This window comes from Dryobates pubescens, chromosome 37, assembly GCF_014839835.1.
Source record: "Dryobates pubescens isolate bDryPub1 chromosome 37, bDryPub1.pri, whole genome shotgun sequence".
NCBI classification, from domain to species: domain Eukaryota; kingdom Metazoa; phylum Chordata; class Aves; order Piciformes; family Picidae; genus Dryobates; species Dryobates pubescens.
The window spans coordinates 3,504,674-3,523,015 of record NC_071648.1 but is presented as its reverse complement, the minus strand read 5'-3'; the positions used below and the strand labels follow the sequence as shown (position 1 = coordinate 3,523,015).

Genomic DNA, 18,342 nt, shown 5'->3' with positions numbered 1-18,342 from the left:
GTACTGAGGAGCCTCTTCCTCAGCTCCAGTCTAACCCTGCTCTGCCTCAGCTTCAAGCCATTTCCCCTTGTTCTGTCTCTAGACACGCTCAGGAAAAGTCCCTCTGCAGCCTTCCTGTAGGATCCCTTCAGGTACTGGAAGGTAGCTCTAAGGACTCCCTGGAGCCTTCTCCTCTCCAGGCTGAACACCCCCCAGCTCCCTCAGGCTGTCCTCACAGCAGAACTGCTCCAGCCCTTGGATCATCTCTGTGGCCTCCTCTGGACTCACTCCAGCAGCTCTGTGTCCTTTTTCTGCTGGGGACACCAGAACTGGAGGCAGGATTGGAGGTGAGGTCTGAGCAGAGCAGAGCCAAGGGGCAGAATCCCCTCTCTTGCCCTGCTGCCCACACTCCTCTGGCTGCAGCCCAGCACTCAGCTGCCTGCTGGGCTGCATGAGGGCACTGCTGGGGAGCTGCTCAACAACCAACATCCTCAAGTCTCTTTCTTCAGAGCTTCTCTCAACCCTCAATCTCAAAAGAGGCTCTCAAAGCCCAGCAGCACTCAGTCTGGGTGCAGCACCTTCAGACAGCAAGAGGCCACCACTGAAATACAGCTCAGAGCCTTCTGTTACTGTATCCTTCCTATACTTAGTTTCACATGGTGAAGGAAAAGACTTCCACTTAAGTGAGTCTGGAACAAGAGCTGCTTGAAAGTGTAGTCCAAATGGAACTCACTGCATGACCACAGCAAGGCAGGAAAGCTGAACAATCAATTGGCCAGGCCAGAAAAACATGTCTTGACTGGCTACACCTGAGGTCAAAGGCTCTGCAAGTTGTGTCTTTGAAGGCTAAATCTGTCCTAGGTGCAGCTTGCTGTCTCTCAGTGTAGACCATCCTTAGTCTCAGATACACTGTGAGGATCTTCCAAACTGAAGTGGAACTTCCAGAACCCCTGAGAATAGCCAAGGTGCCAAAGCATTCACAGACTCACAGAATTAACCAGCTTGGAAAAGACCTCAGAGATCATCAAGTCCAACCTATCACCCAACACCATCCAATCAACTCACCCATGGCACTGAGTGCCTCATCCAGGCTGGTTTTAAGCACTTCCAGGGATGGTGACTCCACCACCTCCCTGGGCAGCACATCCCAATGGCCAATCTCTCTGTCTGGGAAGAATTTCTTCCTCACATCCAGCCCAAACTTCCCCTGCACAGCTTGAGACTGTGTCCTCTTGTTCTGTTGCTTGTTGCCTGGGAGAAGAGGATAACTCCCACCGAGCTACAAGCACCCTTCAGGCAGGTGTAGATGGCAATAAGGTCTCCCCTGAGCCTCCTCTTCTTATTTAACCAAAGCAGCTCAGCAGCCTGGTCCCAGCCCTTGGGGAACTCCAGCCATCAGCAGGCACATTGCAGAACTCCAATCTGCCTTTCAAAGCTTTCAAAGCTTAAGACTCTGTCCTTTCCTTCTGTCACTGGGTGCCTGGGAGAAGAGACCAACCCCCACTTGCCTACAACTTCCCTTCAGGGAGTCATGGAGAGCAAGAAGGTCTTCCCTGAGCCTCCTCTTCTCTAGGCTAAGCAACCCCAGCTCCCTCAGCCTCTCCTCACAGGGCTGTGCTCCAAACCCCTCACAGCCTTTTTGGTGACCCAAACAAGTTCCTTCCACCCACAAGAGTGTTCTCAGAAATTTCCTGCCTGGGTGAGGAGGTGAATTGGGTTTCAGAACAGCAGCACTGAAATAACCTTCTCAGCAGTGAGTGCATCAGTGCTGAGGGCTAAGCACAGCTTTCCCAGCAGAAGCATCCCCTGAAGGCCTGCTGACCCCTAGCACAAGGCTGTTGGTCCTCCCTACCTGTTCACTTCCTTCAGGATCTTCTCCATGTTGACAATGTTGCTCATCTTCCACAGGAACCATTTGTCGATGGCTGTGAGTTTGTGAATGGCATCCACTGGGACTTCGTTATCCAAGGCCTGGCAAAAGTAGGACAGCATCAAGCAGCCCCTCTCAGACATGCTTCACATGAGCCAGGCTGCAATGTGGTGGCAGAAGCTCTATAGCATAAAACCAGCAAAGGTATCACAGCACCACAGCACATTGGAGGTTGGAAAGGAGCACCAGAGATCAGCCAGTCCCAACCCTCCTGCCAGAGCAGCATCACCCAGGGTAGGCTGCACAGGAATGCAGCCAGGTGGGGTTGGAAAGGCTCCAGAGAAGGAGACTCCACAACCTCTCTGGGCAGCCTGCTCCAGGCCTCTGTCACCCTCACTGGAAAGAAGTTTCTCCTCATGTTGAGCTGAAAACTTCCCAGGGAGGTGGTGGAGTCACCATCCCTGGAGGTGTTTAGGAAGTGCCTGGATGAGGCACTTGGTGCCATGGTTTAGTTGCTTAGATGGTGTTGGGTGATAGGTTGGACTGGATGATGTCAAAGGTCTCTTCCAACCTGGTTAATTCCATTCTATTCCATTCCATTCCATTCCATTCATTGCTCCTTGTCTTATTGCTGTCAGAGGCATGAAGCTGCCCCAAGCTGGTAGCTATGACCCAAGGCACACAAGTCACAGGCTTTCTATCTTTTGTTACCTTGGCTGTGGCATATATTCGAGTGCTGGATGGCTCAGAGAGTTCCTTCTGGAGATCTACACCAGCTGGCCAGGCTTTATTCATGGGTAGGTGTGAAGTGAAGCCATCTACAGATGGGTGGCACATCCTCAGGGCCTTTTGGAAGCTCTCTTCGAACGTGCGCCCGATGGCCATGACCTGTAACAGAGAGCACTTCCACATCAGCCAGGGAAGGCCCTGCTCAGCCACCCCCAGCAGCTGCAAATGCACACCAGGGAGAAGGACACCCAGAAAATGACAGCCCTTGGACCTCCTCCCTAGGACAGTCCTGCTGGCTGCACTACAGGCACAGATGACTGAGCTTTGAGAGCCTCTCTTCTAGGTCTGGCTCTGCCAATATCACCAACAGGGAGATTCAGACAAGGGACTGCTTTGGTCTCTGTGTTGAGTTTAGCTGAGCTGGAGTTAATTCTCCTCAAAGCATCCTTCTGCTTCTGTGTTTTGCAGCAGTAGTTGCTGTTTATTATTATTATTATTATTATTATTATTATTATTAAGCAAAAGGGCCCAAAGAGTGGTGGTCAGTGGGGTTAAACCCAGCTGGCAGTCACAGCCCTGCTCCTAGCCTATATCCCCTCTCACCACAGTGTCTACCCAGACATTCAGAAAGCCTTTAACACCATTTCCCACAGAAGCCTCATGGACAAACTGGCTGCTTGTGGCCTGGCTGAGCAATGCTCTGCTGCATGCAGCACTGCCTGGGTGAAAGGGCCCAAAGAGTGGTGGGCAGTGGGGTTAAACCCAGCTGGCAGCCAGGCACCAGTGGTGTTCCTCAGGGCTCAGTGTTGGGACCACTGCTGTTTAACATCTTGATTGATGACCTTGATGAAGACACAGAGTGTGTCAGCAGTGAGTTCACAGATGGCAACAAGTGAGGTGGCAGTGTTGATCTGCACCAGGGTATGGAGGCTCTGCACAAGGACTTGGATAGATTGAATCCATGGCCAACATTGCAGCTTCAACAAGGCCACGTGCCAGGGCCTGGCACTTGGGTCACAACAACCCCAAGCAGTGCTACAGACTTGGAGAAGTGTGGCTGGAAAGCTGCTGGCACAAAGGGACCTGGGGGTGCTAAGGGACAAGCAGATGAAGAGGAGCCAGCAGTGTGCCCAGGTGGCCAAGAAAGGCCTCCTGGCTGGGATCAGCAATGCTGTGTCCAGCAGCAGCAGGGAGGGGATTGTCCCCTGGCACTCAGCTCTGGGGAGGCCACACCTCGAGTGCTGTGTCCAGTTTGGGGCACCTCAAGACAAGAGAGATGTGGAGGTGCTGGAGCCAGGGCAGAGGAGGGCAAGGAAGCTGGGAAGGGCCTGGAGAAGAAATCTGATGGAGAGCAACTGAAGGAGCTGGGGATGGTTAGTGTGAAGCAGAGGAAGCTGAGGGGAGACCTCCTGGCTCTCTACAGCTCCCTGAAAGGAGGTTGTGGAGAGCTTGGTGCTGGTCTCTTCTCACAGATCATTAGCCATTGAACAAGGGGAAGAGCCTCAAGCTGCAGCAGGGCAGCTTCAGACTGGACAGGAGGAAGAATTTTTTCCCACCCAGAGTGTTCAGGGCTTGGAATGTGCTGCCCAGGGAGGTGGTGGAGTCCCCAAGGCTGGATGTGTTTGAAGGTGCTATAGATGTGGTGCCTGGGCCTCCTGTGCTGTAGTTTCCATCCATTGCCCCTTGTCCTATCACAGGGTGCAACTGAGTTGGTGCCATGGTCTAGTCATGAGGTCTGTGGAGACAGGTTGGACTTGATCCTTGGGGTCTCTTCCAACCTTAGTTATACTGTGAGACTCTGAGCAGAGGCTGTTCCCTCCCTCTTGACCCCCAGCCCTCAGCTATTGATAGACATTGATCAGATCCTCTCTCACTCTTCTCTTCCTCAGACTAAAAAGCCCCAGAGAGAGGTGAAATATGTGAGGCCAGGATGTGTTTACAGCTGCTGGAGCACAAGGCAACAGCACAGAGGAACCCCAGCTCTACAGAACAGTCCACAAAAGACCCCAAGCAGAGAGGGTTAATATCAGTAAGCATCACTGAGTAAAACCCAAGATTCATTGGCATTAAAAGCCAGAAGCTGCCACTGGAAAATTGAGTTCCAATTAATCCTTCCAATTGTTATGAAGGCTTCCTTGTCTGAGCAAGGTAGAATTGATCTTGGGAAGGTCTCATGTGTCAAAATAACCTAATAAAATAGCTGCTCCAAAAAAGCATTAGGAAAGAAAGGCAGTTGGAAGGAGGAAAAAAAACTACACAGTTAATTATTTTGCTTTGGTAGCTGATCTGTAATTAGCTAATTAAGTGGGTAATTTACCCATTGTGCTTCATTTCTCTCCTCTGAAAGTGGGGTCTGAAAACGCTGTTCTCGCCCCAGACACCTTAAATCAGGGCTTAAAAGTCACACTGCCACGTTCCAGCTCTAAGAAACTAAATCACTGGGAGATGTCAGAGCTGCAGAGCCAGATTACAGGTTGGGTTTGGGACTTTCAGAACAGAAGCAGGCTGAGGCTTGGCAAGTGGTTTTCACAGAGAGGAGCAAGAGCTGTGGAAACAGCATGAGCTCATGGGCACCATCAGCAGTGTGCAGGTGATACCAAGCTGAGTGGTGCTGGTGGTGCCCCAGAGGGACAGGATGGCAGCCAGAGGGAGCTGGACAGGCTGCAGAGGTGGTGCCCAGGGGAACCTCATGAGGCTCAACAAGAGCAGTGCAGGGTTCTGCACCAGGGCTGGAACAATCCTCACTGTCAATACAGGCTGGGGGAGGAGGGGAGAGAAAGCAGCCCTGAGGAAAAGGACTTGGGGGTGCTGGTGGGGGAGAAGCTGGACAGGAGCAGGCAGGGTGAGCTTGCAGCACAGAAGGCCAAGGGCAGCCTGGGCTGCATCCAAAGCAGCATTGCCAGCAGAGCCAGAGAGGGGATTCTGTGTGGCAGTTTTAGGCTACGCCTTTAAAATTCAGCTGCAGATTTTGAGCAGAAAAGTAGAAAAAGATAACTAAATCACTATTGGGTGTAAAAAAGGAAAACAAAAGATGATTCTAAACAAACTAATTGGACAAAATGTGGGATATGAGCAGCTACACCATAACAATCTGTAACATTTCACTTCCATCCCCATTCCTTTTCTTTTCTCTGGCTTGGCTCTTCTGCTTCACTCAGGAGATAATAATGCTTCTGGCTAGCCTTGAAGGCCAGGGAGGTGGTGGAGTCACCATCCCTGGAGGTGTTCAAGAGGGGATTGGATGTGGCACTTGGTGCCATGGCTTAGTAGTCATGAGGTGTTGGGTGACAGGTTGGACTTGACCTTTGAGGTCTTTTCCAACCTTATTGATTCTATGACTCTATGATTCTGTGAAGATAAGAACTAACATTCCTTCCTCTCAGCTCCTCTTTTCCTCTGGTACAGGGAGGGAGAGTTGGAGGGGGAGCAGTCCTGTCCTCAACACAGGAAGGACATGGACCTGATGGAGCAGGTCCAGAGGAGGGCCATGAAAATGCTCAGGGGGTTGGAGCAGCTCTGCTCCAAGAACAGGCTGAGGGAGCTGGGGGTGTTCAGCCTGGAGAAGAGAAGGCTCCAGGGAGACCTAAGAGCAACCTGCCAGGACCTGAAGGGGGCTACAAGAAGGCTGCAGAGAGACTGTTTGCAAAGCCCTGCACAGACAGGATGAGAGACAATGGCTTCAAACTAGAGCAGAGCAGATTTAGATTGGATGTGAGGAACAAGTTCTGCACCACACTGGAACAGGCTGCCCAGGGAGGTGGTTGAGGCTCCATCCCTGGAGCTATTCAAGGTGAGTCTGGAGAGGGCTGTGGGCAACCTGATGTAGTTGTGGATGTCCCTGCTGAGTGCAGAGGGGATCAGAGGTCCCTTCCAGCCCAGACCACTCCATGACTCGATGATTCTATGACTGAAAACCTTAACAGACCACAACTCAAATGATGCTTTAATTAACCACCATTACAGAACCCCAAAGGAAAAATAAGTTTGGGGGGGTTGAGTTCTGGTTTTTTTTTTTCTGGGAGTCCTCTAGTGAGTGTTAATAATGAAGTCCACCTCAGATGAACCAAAGCATTCTCCTCCCTTAGGAGTCAACTTCTCCATGAATCCTCTCTGTGATACCCAGGATTTACCACCCTAACTCATTTCAATTAATTACAGTCCTGGATAAAGATCATTTGAGCTGAATAAATACCTTCAAAAGCCATTATGTCCCTGAAGAGAGACATTCTGAGGCTTTCCAAGGAAGAGCAATGACTCTCCATGAGGTGGAATGGAACAGAAGGAGGGAGCCTTGCACACTCACCTCTCCCACACTCTTCATGGAGCTCCCAATGCGGCTGGAGACGTGGGGGAAACGGTCCAGGTCCCAGCGGGGGATCTTGGTCACAACATAATCCAGGCTGGGCTCAAAGCAGGCAGAGGTTTTTCCTGTCATCACATTCTTGATCTCTGGCAAGGGGATGCCCAAGGCAATCTTGGCAGCAATGAATGCTAAAGGATACCTGCCACCAAAGAGGAACAGAGGAGAGTACAGAGTGGGAAGTACTTTGCTGTTGAAAATCCCAGGAGTGGATCAGATTAACCAGCTGTGGGGTGATTTTTCCCTCCTCAACACAACAGAGTCTCCTTCTCTGGAGCCTTTGCAGCCCTGTCTGGATGTGTTCCTGTGTGATCTCTGGTGCTGCTCTGGCAGGGAGGGTTGGACTGGAAGATCTCCGGAGGTCCCTTCCAATCCTCTGATCCTGTGATCCTGTACTCAAGTACAGCAGGGCCTCTGCTCCTTGCTGCCTGCCCAAGTTTGGAGCCATGAGCTGCCCAGGGAAAAAGGACAGAAGAGACATTTCACCCCTTTCCTGAGGAATAAAAATTCACAGAATTGTCAGGGTTGGAAGGGACCTCAAGGAGCAGCCAGTTCCAACCCCCTGCCATGGGCAGGGACACCTCACACTACAGCAGGTTGCTCACAGCCACATCCAGCCTGGCCTGAAAAACCTCCAGGGATGAGGCTTCCACCACCTCCCTGGGCAACCTCTGCCAGTCTCTCACCACCCTCCTGGCGAACAACTTCTTCCTAACATCCAATCTCAATCTACCCACTTCTACTTTTGCTCCATTCCCCCCAGTCCCATCACCTAAAAATATACCCAGATGTGTCTTGCTGTGAGTCTGTCCTCCAAAAAGCAAGCAACCAAATGCCAGCCACTCAACATCATGGCTTAACTCTGGGCTCCTATGGCACTGCAACAACCATCAGAGCTGCTGAGGGCTGCCAATTAGAGCTACATTGGTGCCTCTCCACAATATCTGCAAAGTGCAATTATGAAGCCAGTTTCTCAACAGCCTGCTCTGATCACCTTTATCTTGATTAGTTTATGAACAGCCAACAAAACAAAGGCAGCTAGCAAGCCCATTTGCATCCATCTGACAGGCAGCTCATTAATACCTGTGTCCTTCAGGTCCCAGAGATGATTTGTGGCCAGCATATGGACACAGTGGATACACTCTGCAAGGACAGCTATTAGGCTCCTCCACACACACCCCCTGGGAGCTTTCTCATTTGTAGCAACAGCATCAGCAGGACTGGGATGGACCTGGAGGGTTCACTAACCCTTTCTTCCATCTCCCAGCAGGACCAGCTCTCCACAGGTCAATGCTAGCAGAGCTGTTCATAGAGGTTTCCCAGGCAGAAATCTACACTCCACTGACCTGACCACTCCAGAGGTCTCCCTACCAGCCAACTTCAGTCTCCCTTGCTGCAGCTTCAGCCTGTCTCTCCTTGTCTTAACTGCATGGAGAGCAGCTGCAGCAACTCTTCCTTGTAGCTGTCAGGTGTTTAAATACTACACAGATTCAAGTCAGTTATGGTAGCTCTCTCTCTTCACAGAATCACAGAAAACAGTCAGGCTGGAAAATACCCTCAGGATCACCAAGTCCAACCCTGACAATTCTATGATTCTAAACCAAAAAGCAACAATAAATCAACAGTGCAAGGTGGAACAGAGGCACAAGCAAGGTTTGGGAAAGGTTTGTGCTGTTAATAAACTGCAAAATGTGCAGGGGACTTGAGCTCTCCAGCAAAGGGAACAGCACCAAGTGATGATGGCAGTGTGCAAAAATCCACTCATCTGGTTCACAGAATCACAGGAACTTTCAGGGTGGAAAAGAGCCTCAGCATCATCAAGTCCAACCCAAGACCCTACTCTACAAGGCTCACCCCTAAACCACAGCCCCAAGCACCACAGCCAAAACACCTTCAAACACATCCAGCCTTGGGGACTCCACCACCTCCCTGGGCAGCACATTCCAAGCCCTGACCACTCTGGATGGGGAAAAATTCTTCCTCCTGTCCAGTCTGAAGTTGCCCTGCTGCAGCTTGAGGCTCTTCCCTCTTCTTCTAAGGCTAATGACCTGTGAGAAGAGACCAGCACCAAGCTCTCCACAACCTCCTTTCAGGGAGCTGTAGAGAGCCAGGAGGTCTCCTCTCAGCCTCCTCTGCTTCACACTAACCATCCCCAGCTCCTTCAGTTGCTCTTCATCAGATTTCTTCTCCAGGCCCTTCCCAGCTTCCTTGCCCTCCTCTGCCCTGGCTCCAGCACCTCCACATCTCTCTTGTCTTGAGGTGCTCCAAACTGGACACAGCACTCGAGGTGTGGCCTCCCCAGAGCTGAGTGCCAGGGGACAATCCCCTCCCTGCTGCTGCTGGACACAGCATTGCTGATCCCAGCCAGAATGCCTTTGGTCTGTGAGGTGGATTGGAAACTGCTTGACAGCAGAGTCCAGAGGGTTTGGCTTCCTTGGCCACCTGGGCACACTGCTGGCTCCTCTTCAGCTGCTTGTCCATGAGCACCCTCAGGTCCCTTTGCGCCAGCAGCTTTCCAGCCACGCTGCCCCAAGCCTGTAACTTACTGCTAACACAGTCTTTGTCTTCATCAAGGTCATCAATCAAGATGTTAAACAGCAGTGGCCCCAACACTGAGCCCTGAGGAACACCACTGGTGCCTGGCTGCAATTTTTCTCCCTTCTCCCCCCTGTTTTTGTTCAGTAATTTACTTATTCTGCAACTTAGCTTTTTTATTCTCCTTTATTTTCTTTCCAAATAACCTTACCCTGTAGCCTTGGAGGCCAAAGCTGAACTCCTGGAGAGCCTGGCATTGACTTCAATGATGTAGTACTCCAGGGAAGTTGGGTGCAGGGCAAACTGGATGTTACACTCTCCCACGATGCCCAAATGTCGAACAACTTTGATGGCGCGGTCCCTCAGCATCTGAAATTCCTCATTAGTGAGTGTCTGGCTTGGAGCCACTACAACAGAATCTCCTGTTTGTCACAAGGTAGCACAGAAGGAAAATGAGAAGCAGCTGAGCTGCAGCAAATTCTTGCCACACAGGTCTCACTTTCTCTGCTAATTTGTTGCTTGTAATGAAGTGAGCACGGACATTCTAAAGGCTGGATGCAAAGCACAGAGAGTTAGGAGTCCAGAGGTGGAGGGCCCAGGCAATCTTAGGGGACAGAAGATCATTTCATCCCCTGTCTGGTTGTGTCCAAGAGCTGAAGAGTATTTCTAGAGCTCACTTCAGAGGATCACAGGATGTCAGGGGTTGGAAAGGACCCAAAGACATCATCAAGTCCAATCCCCCTGCCAGAGCAGGACCATACAATCTAACTCAGGACACAGAGAATCGCATCCAGAGGGGCCTTGAAAGTCTCCAGAGCAGGAGACCCCACAACCTCCTTGGGAAGCCTGGTCCAGTGCTCTGTGACCCTTACAGTAAAGAAGTTCCCCCTCATGTTGAGGTGGAGCCTCCTGTGTTGCAGGTTACATCCATTGCTCCTTGTCCTATCACAGGGAGTGAGTGAGCAGAGGCTGTCCCCTCCCTCCTGACCCCCAGCCCTCAGATATTTACAAACCTCTATTAAATCCCCTCTAATTCTCTTTTCCAGACTAAAAAGCCCCAGGTCCCTCAGCCTCTCCTCATCAGGCAGTGCTCCAGTCCCCTAGTGCCAGCAGATCTCCATCCCTCCTGAACTGGGGACCCCAGAACTGGATACAATACTGAAGATGAGGTCTCACCAGCGCAGAGTAGAGGAGGAGGAGAACCCCCCTTGATCTGCTGGACACCCTCTTAATACACCTCAGGATCCCAATTACTAAACTACACTACTTCATCAATTACAAACCTACATCAAGCAATGCAAACCTATGCCAACAACAGCAGGCAGAAGGGCACTGCAGGAAAAGAGTGAATGAGGCAATCCCCAGTGAGCCATGCTGTGCCCAGGCCTACCTGTGTGCACTCCCATTGCATCAATGTTTTCCATGTTGCAGACAGCAATACAGTTGTCAGCAGCATCTCTCACCACCTCATACTCTATCTCCTTCCAGCCAACAACTGACTTTTCCACCAGGATTTGCTTAGTCATTGCAAATGCCTGGGAATGTGGGGGGAAACAGAGAGGAAACAGAGAAGAGGGGAACAGAGGGGAAACAGAGAAGAAAGACTTATTAGAACATTGTGGTGAAGGCACCATATGGCCAGAGTTATGCCCCAGATACTGCAGCTTGTCCCAGCCTGTGTGGACACATCCCCCTCCTTTCCTGAGGGGAACAAAGGCCAAGGCATCAGCCAGGCAGCACAACCAACCTCACCTGCCTTCTAAGGGCAAACAGCTGCATGCACCCATGGCATGGGATGCTCATGTTGCTACCAAGTGTGGGCATCATGCTAGCTCCATGGTGTCTATAGGCTAAAGCTGGCTGTTTATGAGAGTGCCCATTGGCCAAATCCAGCCTCAAGAAGCTTGTATTACCCCAACCTATAAACAAGTTGCCCTTGCTCTTTGCCTCCCTCTCTCTGCTCGAGCTGCCAAGCTCTCTGCCCATGTGCCACAGCCTTTGCTGTGAGGCTCATTGCTGGTGAGTCTCCTCACTCCCACATGCAAGCAAACCAGCAGCCCCTGCACGACCAGGAGAAGCCAGCAGCTGGGCAGGCCTGTCGTGCTGAGCTCAGCCCTGAGAGTCCCCAGAGGAGGGACCCTCGCTGAAAGCCTGAGCAGCCACAGCGCTGTACTGCCAGCCCCGGCGGTCGGCAGCAGAGCCCGCCGTGTCGGCAAGAGGACTGCAGCCCCGAGGGTAAGACTGCCCAGCTGCTGGGAAGGGCCTGGCCGAGCCCGGCACTCCAAACGCCTGCTGCAGCCTTAAGGAGCAGAGTGAGGAGCTGCACAACCCTGCGCGGCAGCTCGGGAAGCAGGAGCAGCGCCTAGCCCCATGCCTGCCTGAGCCGTGAGCCGCTGCGGGAGAGCAGCGGAGCCGCCGCCGCTGCCGCTCCGTGCCCTGTGAGCCCCAGGGAAATCAGAGCACCTTCCCTGCCTGTGCTCCAAAGCCAGGACCGCTCCGAGAGGGTCCTGCCCGCTCCTCCGAGCCAAGCAAAGAGGAAGCTGCCGCTCCGTGCCCTGTGAGAAACCAACCAGAGGAGAGTGGGAAAAGGAGAACAGAGACCAATGATTTCAGGCAGCTACAGCCACACTTCGTGAGCTGCAAAACTTCCTTGCCAGTGCACAACTTGATCCTGTGATAGGTGAAGTTCCTAGCACCAATGACAAACACTTCGTATTTCACTTTAAGATGAAGAAGAAAAAAGTGTGCATTGGCTTCTTCTGAAACTTAATTGTGGCCTTCCAGTATGTGAAGGGGGCTCCAAGAAAGCTGGGAAGGGACTTTTTAGGCTGTCAGGTGGTGATAGGACTGGGGAGAACGAAACTAGAAATGGGTAGATTGAGATTGGATGTTAGGAAGAAGTTCTTCCCCATGAGGGTGGTGAGATACTGGAAGAGGTGCCCAGGGATGCCAGGCTGGAGGTGGCTGTAAGCAACCTGCTGTAGTGTGAGGTGTCCCTGGCCATGTCAGGGGGCTTGGAACTGGCTGATCCTTGAGGTCCCTTCCAACCCTGACAATTCTGTGATTCTATGATTTGATGGGGTAAAAAAACCCCCAAATAAATAGAAAAAGGCAGGGCACGTGAGCTTGGAGTGGCATATAAATAACACAGAGGAATATAAAAGCACCCAAGGCTTCAATCATGCAACAGACACATGCTTTTGTTTCTGTCTGTGGGCAGAGCTCAACAGCAGAGCTCTGCAGAAAGCTAAATGACTAAGTGATAGGGAGCGTGGGTGCCAGCAAGAGCTCTGTCATTAATAGCACTAATAATGCTGCTTATCACTGGCCTGCCCACCAGAAGCAAGAGTCCTGATTTATTCTCCAGCTAATCTTGAAAGCTCTCCTCAGTGCAAGAGGCAGACATGAAGAATAGGGCTTGGTGGCAAATGAGCATAATCTAAAGGAATAAATGGCCTTAATATTAGCAGATACAAAAAATATTAATCAACTCTCCCTTTAAAAAAATCCCAGGAAGTAATGGGCACATTATCGACCCATCCTTGGGCAAAGCTGCTCATTTGAATGCTGCCCATGAATCAGCCTTCAGCCTGGTCCCCTGGGCAGTCAGCTGGAGCTGTTAGTCAAATGTTGCTCTTAGCACAGTTGCCAAACACACACAGGAAAGAAACAGACAAACAAATAGCTCGAGGAGGGGCTCGCCCCAATCAGGCCCTGTCCTTGTGGGGATGAAGTGGGAATGTGGTGGCTAAGGAAGTGGCTAGAAGGTCTCACTGCAATAGTTGTGGTTAATAGCACAATGTCCATGTGGAGACCAGGATCAGAGGATGTTAAGGGTTGAAAGGGACCTCTGGAGACCTTCCAGTCCAACCCCCCTGCCAGAGCAGGAGCATAGAATCCAGCACAGGGCACACAGGAACACATCCAGACAGGGATGGAAAGGCTCCAGAGGAGGAGACTCCATAACCTCTCTGGGCAGCCTGTTCCAGTGCTCTGTTCCATGGCAGGGAGGTTGGATTAGATGATCTCTAAGGGCTCTTCCAGCCTAAAGCTTTCTTTGATTCTATGATTTTCATCACCCAGCTCAGCAGAAATTATGAAAAAATTGGAATAGAATAGAATAGAATAGAATAGGATAGGATAGAATAGGATAGGATAGAATAGAATAATCCAGGTTGGAAAAGACCTTCGAGATCATCCAGTCCAACCTATCACCCAGCACCATCTAATCAACTAAACCATGGCACCGAGTGCCTCATCCAGACTCTTCTTAATCACCTCCAGTGGTGGTGACTCCACCACCTCCCTGGGCAGCACATCCCAATGGCCAATCTCTCTCTGGGAAGAACTTCTTCCTAACATCCAGCCTAAACCTCCCCTGGCACAGCTTGAGACTGTGTCCTCTTGTTCTGGTGCTTGTTGCCTGGGAGAAGAGACCAACCCCCACCTGGCTACAACCTCCCTTCAGGTAGTTGCAGAGAGCAAGAAGGTCTCCCCCTGAGCCTCCTCTTCTCCAGGCTAAGCAACCCCAGCTCCCTCAGCCTCTCCTCACAGGGCTGTGCTCCAGACCCCTCCCCAGCTTTGTTGCCCTTCTCTGGACACCTTCCAGCCTCTCAGCATCTTTCCTAAACTGAGGGACATTAGAAGGAGAAAGGATAACATTTAGCAGGTAAGGTGAAGGCTGTACAATCCCTGTGACTATTAGAAAACCCTCTGAAAAATCAGATGTTCAGTTCTGTTCCTCCAGTCTGTAATTGCAGACCTACCTTTGTCCCAAGGTCCAGCAGACTTTCCTTATCAGGACAGATGCCCGAGCCCAGACCACCAAGGGCATAAGCAGAACGTATCATGACTGGGTAGCTGATCTTTTCAGCTGCCTTCAGAGCATCTTCAATCTTTAAGGAGAAGGGGAATACATTTCAGAGATAGAATAACAATTGAGATGAATAAAGCCTTCAGCTCTGGTTACACAGTTAACTGGGAAGCCCATCAGTTAATCACTAATGCTGTCTGCAGATGAAATGGAAAGCCTAAAAGTCAGCTTTGTAACCTGGCTTTCTTCTGCCAGGCAGCAGAAATGTGCAGCATAATGCAGAACCACAGAATCAGCCAGGTTGGAAAAGAACTCTGAGATCATCAAGTCCAACATATCACTCAACACCATCTAATCAAATCACCCATGGCACTGGGTGCCTCATCCAGGATGGTTTTAAACACTCCCAGGGTAGCCGGGTGCTGCACTTTGGCCACGGCAACCCCATGCAGAGCTACAGGCTGGGGTCAGAGTGGCTGAGAGCTGCCAAACAGAGAGGGACCTGGGGGTGCTGATTGACACCCGCCTAAACATGAGCCAGCAGTGTGCCCAGGTGGCCAAGAAGGCCAATGGCATCCTGGCCTGTATTAGGAATAGTGTGGCCAGCAGGAGCAGGGAGGTCATTGTGCCCTGTACTCTGCATTGGTTAGGCCACACCTTGAGTACTGTGTCCAGTTCTGGGCCCCTCAGTTTAAGAAGGACATCGAGACACTTGAAGGTGTCCAGAGAAGGGCAACAAGGCTGGGGAGAGGCCTTGAGCACAGCCCTGTGAGGAGAGGCTGAGGGAGCTGGGGTTGTTTAGCCTGGAGAAGAGAAGGATCAGAGGCGACCTCATTGCCCTCTACAACTACCTGAAAGGTGGTTGTAGACAGGAGGGGGTTGGTCTCTTCTCCCAGGCAACCAGCACCAGAACAAGGGGACACAGTCTCAAGCTGTGCCAGGGGAGGTTTAGACTCGAGGTGAGGAGAAAGTTCTTCACTGAGCGAGTCGTTCGTCATTGGAATGGGCTGCCCAGGGAGGTGGTGGAGTCGCCGTCCCTGGAGGTGTTCAAGGGGAGATTGGACATGGCACTTGCTGACATGATCTAGTTGTGAGGTCTGTTGGAACAGGTTGGACTTGATGATCCTTGGGGTCTCTTCCAACCTTAGTTACTGTGATACTGTGATACTGTGATACTGTGTGATTGATCAAATCCCCTCTCAGTCTCCTCTTTTCCAGACTAAACAGCCCCAGGTCCCTCAGCCTCTCCTCACCAGGCAGGGCTCCAGTCCCCTAATCATCCTCATAGCCCTTTGCTGGACCCTCTCCAGCAGATCCCTGTCCCTCTTAAATGATGAAAGTGTACAAACTACAGGAGCCACATCTCTATCCAGCTGCCACTCCACAAACCCAGGAAATTCACTTTGTGAGTAGCTCAGAGGGGTAATCACATCTCCAGCATCATCTGATTTACCGATTCCACCGCGAAGCTAGGAGCAATCTTCTCCTTCAGCTCAGTCAGTTTGTCAGAGAAGAGCTTTCTGTCCTCTGTGGCCATGATGGACTCAACTGATGTACCAAGGACCTTCACACCATACTTCTGCAGGACTCCTTGCTTGAAGAGTTCCACACCTGCAGAATAAACAAAGCCACAGTTTTGAATCACAGAATCAGTCACAGTATGCTCTGGGTTGGAAGGGACCTCTAGAGGTCATCCAGTCCAACCCCTCTGCAGTCAGCAGGGGCATCCCCAACTAGATCAGGTTGCCCACAGCCCTCTCCAGCTTCACCTTGAATATCTCCAGGGATGGGGCCTCAACCACCTCCCTGGGAAACCTCTTCCAGTGTTCCACCACCCTCATGATGCAGAACTTGTTCCTAACATCCAATCTAAATCTGCTCTGCTCTAGTTTGAAGCCATTGCCCCTGGTCCTGTCCCTGCAGGCCTTTGCAAACAGTCTCTCTGCAGCCTTCTTGTAGCCCCCTTCAGGTCCTGGCAGGTTGCTCTTAGGTCTCCCTGGAGCCTTCTCTTCTCCAGAGTAGACTGATTGTAGGTGAAGAGGAAAGTGCTTCAAAGATATCTGACTAGCTGACAACTTACTTAGACTAATCAACAGCTGATTTCATTATTCTTTGTCAGCATTAGAACTCAAAGGAAGAGCATGAAAGTTCCTGTACTCAAATCTATGAAACCTGGAATATTAGCAAAGTTACTACCTGGCCATCATGTTCCACACAAACCAAAGCAAGGCAGTGGGAGACTGTTCCAAGAAGGTTGAATGAAGCTAACTTTCAATCTCTGCCTCAAGGTGTTCTAAACATCCACCAGCCAACTCTTCTGACTAAGACTTAAGCTAGGAAGTAGGATATATAGAATCAGAAAATCACAGAACCATCAGGGATGGATGAGACCTCAAGGATCAGCCAGTTCCAACCCCCCTGACATGGCCAGGGACACCTCACACTACAGCAGCTTGCTCACAGCCACATCCAGCCTGGCCTGAGAAACCTCCAGCCATGAGGCTTCCACCACCTCCCTGGGCAACCTCTGCCAGTCTCTCACCACCCTCATGGGGAAGAACTTCTTCCTAACATTTAATCTCTATCTACTCACTTCCAGCTTTTTTTTCCATTCCCCCCAGTCCTGACACCCTCAAAAGTCCCTCCCCAGCTTTCCTGTAGCCCCCTTCATATACTGGAAGGCCACAAGAAGGTCTCCTCAGAGCCTTCTCTTCTCCAGACTGAACCACCCCAACGCTCTCAGTCTGTCTCCATAGCAATGGAGCTCCAGCCCTCTGCTCATCCTCGTTGCCCTTTTCTAGACCCCTTCCAGCACCTCCATGTGAATTACTGCTCAGTATCAAAAGCATCAAGGAGTTGCTATGTTCACATCTTAGCAATCCCTCACTCCCCCACCGTCCATATCTCTGCATGTAACTCTTAATAACCTGGGCAATGCACCAGGCACACGGGTCTTGCCTGACTGGAGAACTAAAGGCTGCTGAACTCTTGGTAAAACCCATGAGAGTGCCTGCAAGGAGTGCCAAGGGGCCTGTAGCATACCACAGTTGAGAGCAGTCTGGCCACCCATGCCCAGAATTAACCCATCCGGACGCTCCGCCTCGATGACCTCCGTGACAAACTGGGGAGTGATGGGGAGGAAGTAGACAGCATCAGCCTGCTTGAGGCCAGTCTCATTGGTCTGCACTGAAGCAATGTTTGGATTCATGAGGACAGTTTTCACATTTTCCTCCTGAAAAAAAAAAAAAAAGAAAAGAAAGAAAAGAATGAACATCTGCATTAAAAGTAAGCATGTGGAGAACAGCAGCCAAGGGCAGCAGCAGCCAGGGCAGGTTGGCTTCAATGAGCAATTCGCCACCAGCAAGCTTCAAAATGATGGGCAGAGGCCAAGGGCAGGAGATTGAACACATCCAAGTGCCAGGTGCTGCACACTGGCCACAGCAACCCCAGGCAGTGCTACAGGCTGGGGGCAGAGTGGCTGAGAGCAGCCAGGTAGAGAGGGACCTGGGGGTGCTGGTTGATGGTAGACTGAACATGAGCCTGCAGTGTGCCCAGGTGACCAAGAGGGCCAATGGCATCCTGGCCTGCATCAGGAACAGTGTGGCCAGCAGGAGCAGGGAGGTCATTCTGCCCCTGTACACTGCACTGGTTAGGCCACACCTCGAGTACTGTGTCCAGTTCTGGGCTCCTCAGTTCAGGAAGGAGGTTGACTTGCTGGAAGGTGTCCAGAGAAGGGCAGCAAAGTTGGTGAGGGGTTTGGAACACAGCCCTGTGAGGAGAGGCTGAGGGAGCTGGGGTTGCTTAGCCTGGAGAAGAGGAGACTCAGGGGTGACCTTATTGCTGTCTACAGCTACCTGAAGGGAGGTTGTAGACAGGCAGAGCTTGGTCTCTTCTCCCAGGCAGCCAGCACCAGAACAAGAGGACACAGTCTCAGGCTGCGCCAGGGGAGGTTTAGGTTGGATGTTAGGAAGAAGTTCTACACAGAGAGAGTGATTGCCCATTGGAATGGGCTGCCTGAGGAGGTGGTGGAGTCACCATCATTGGAGGTGTTCAGGA

The 18,342-nt window shown here is 51.4% G+C and overlaps 1 protein-coding gene across 1 annotated transcript in view; it reads right to left on the bottom strand.

Moving 5' to 3' along the window:
- Positions 1–18,342, bottom strand: part of CPS1 (carbamoyl-phosphate synthase 1) — a 119,615-nt gene that overhangs the window by 66,161 nt on the left and 35,112 nt on the right. Inside the window, exons 14-21 of the mRNA XM_054177026.1 lie at positions 17,329–17,518; positions 15,740–15,897; positions 14,240–14,368; positions 10,864–11,008; positions 9,685–9,895; positions 6,882–7,080; positions 2,561–2,737; positions 1,832–1,950 (exon numbers count right to left, since the gene is read on the bottom strand). Coding sequence (XP_054033001.1) covers positions 1,832–1,950; positions 2,561–2,737; positions 6,882–7,080; positions 9,685–9,895; positions 10,864–11,008; positions 14,240–14,368; positions 15,740–15,897; positions 17,329–17,518 — 1,328 coding nt within the window. The remainder of the gene's footprint in view (positions 1–1,831; positions 1,951–2,560; positions 2,738–6,881; positions 7,081–9,684; positions 9,896–10,863; positions 11,009–14,239; positions 14,369–15,739; positions 15,898–17,328; positions 17,519–18,342) is intronic.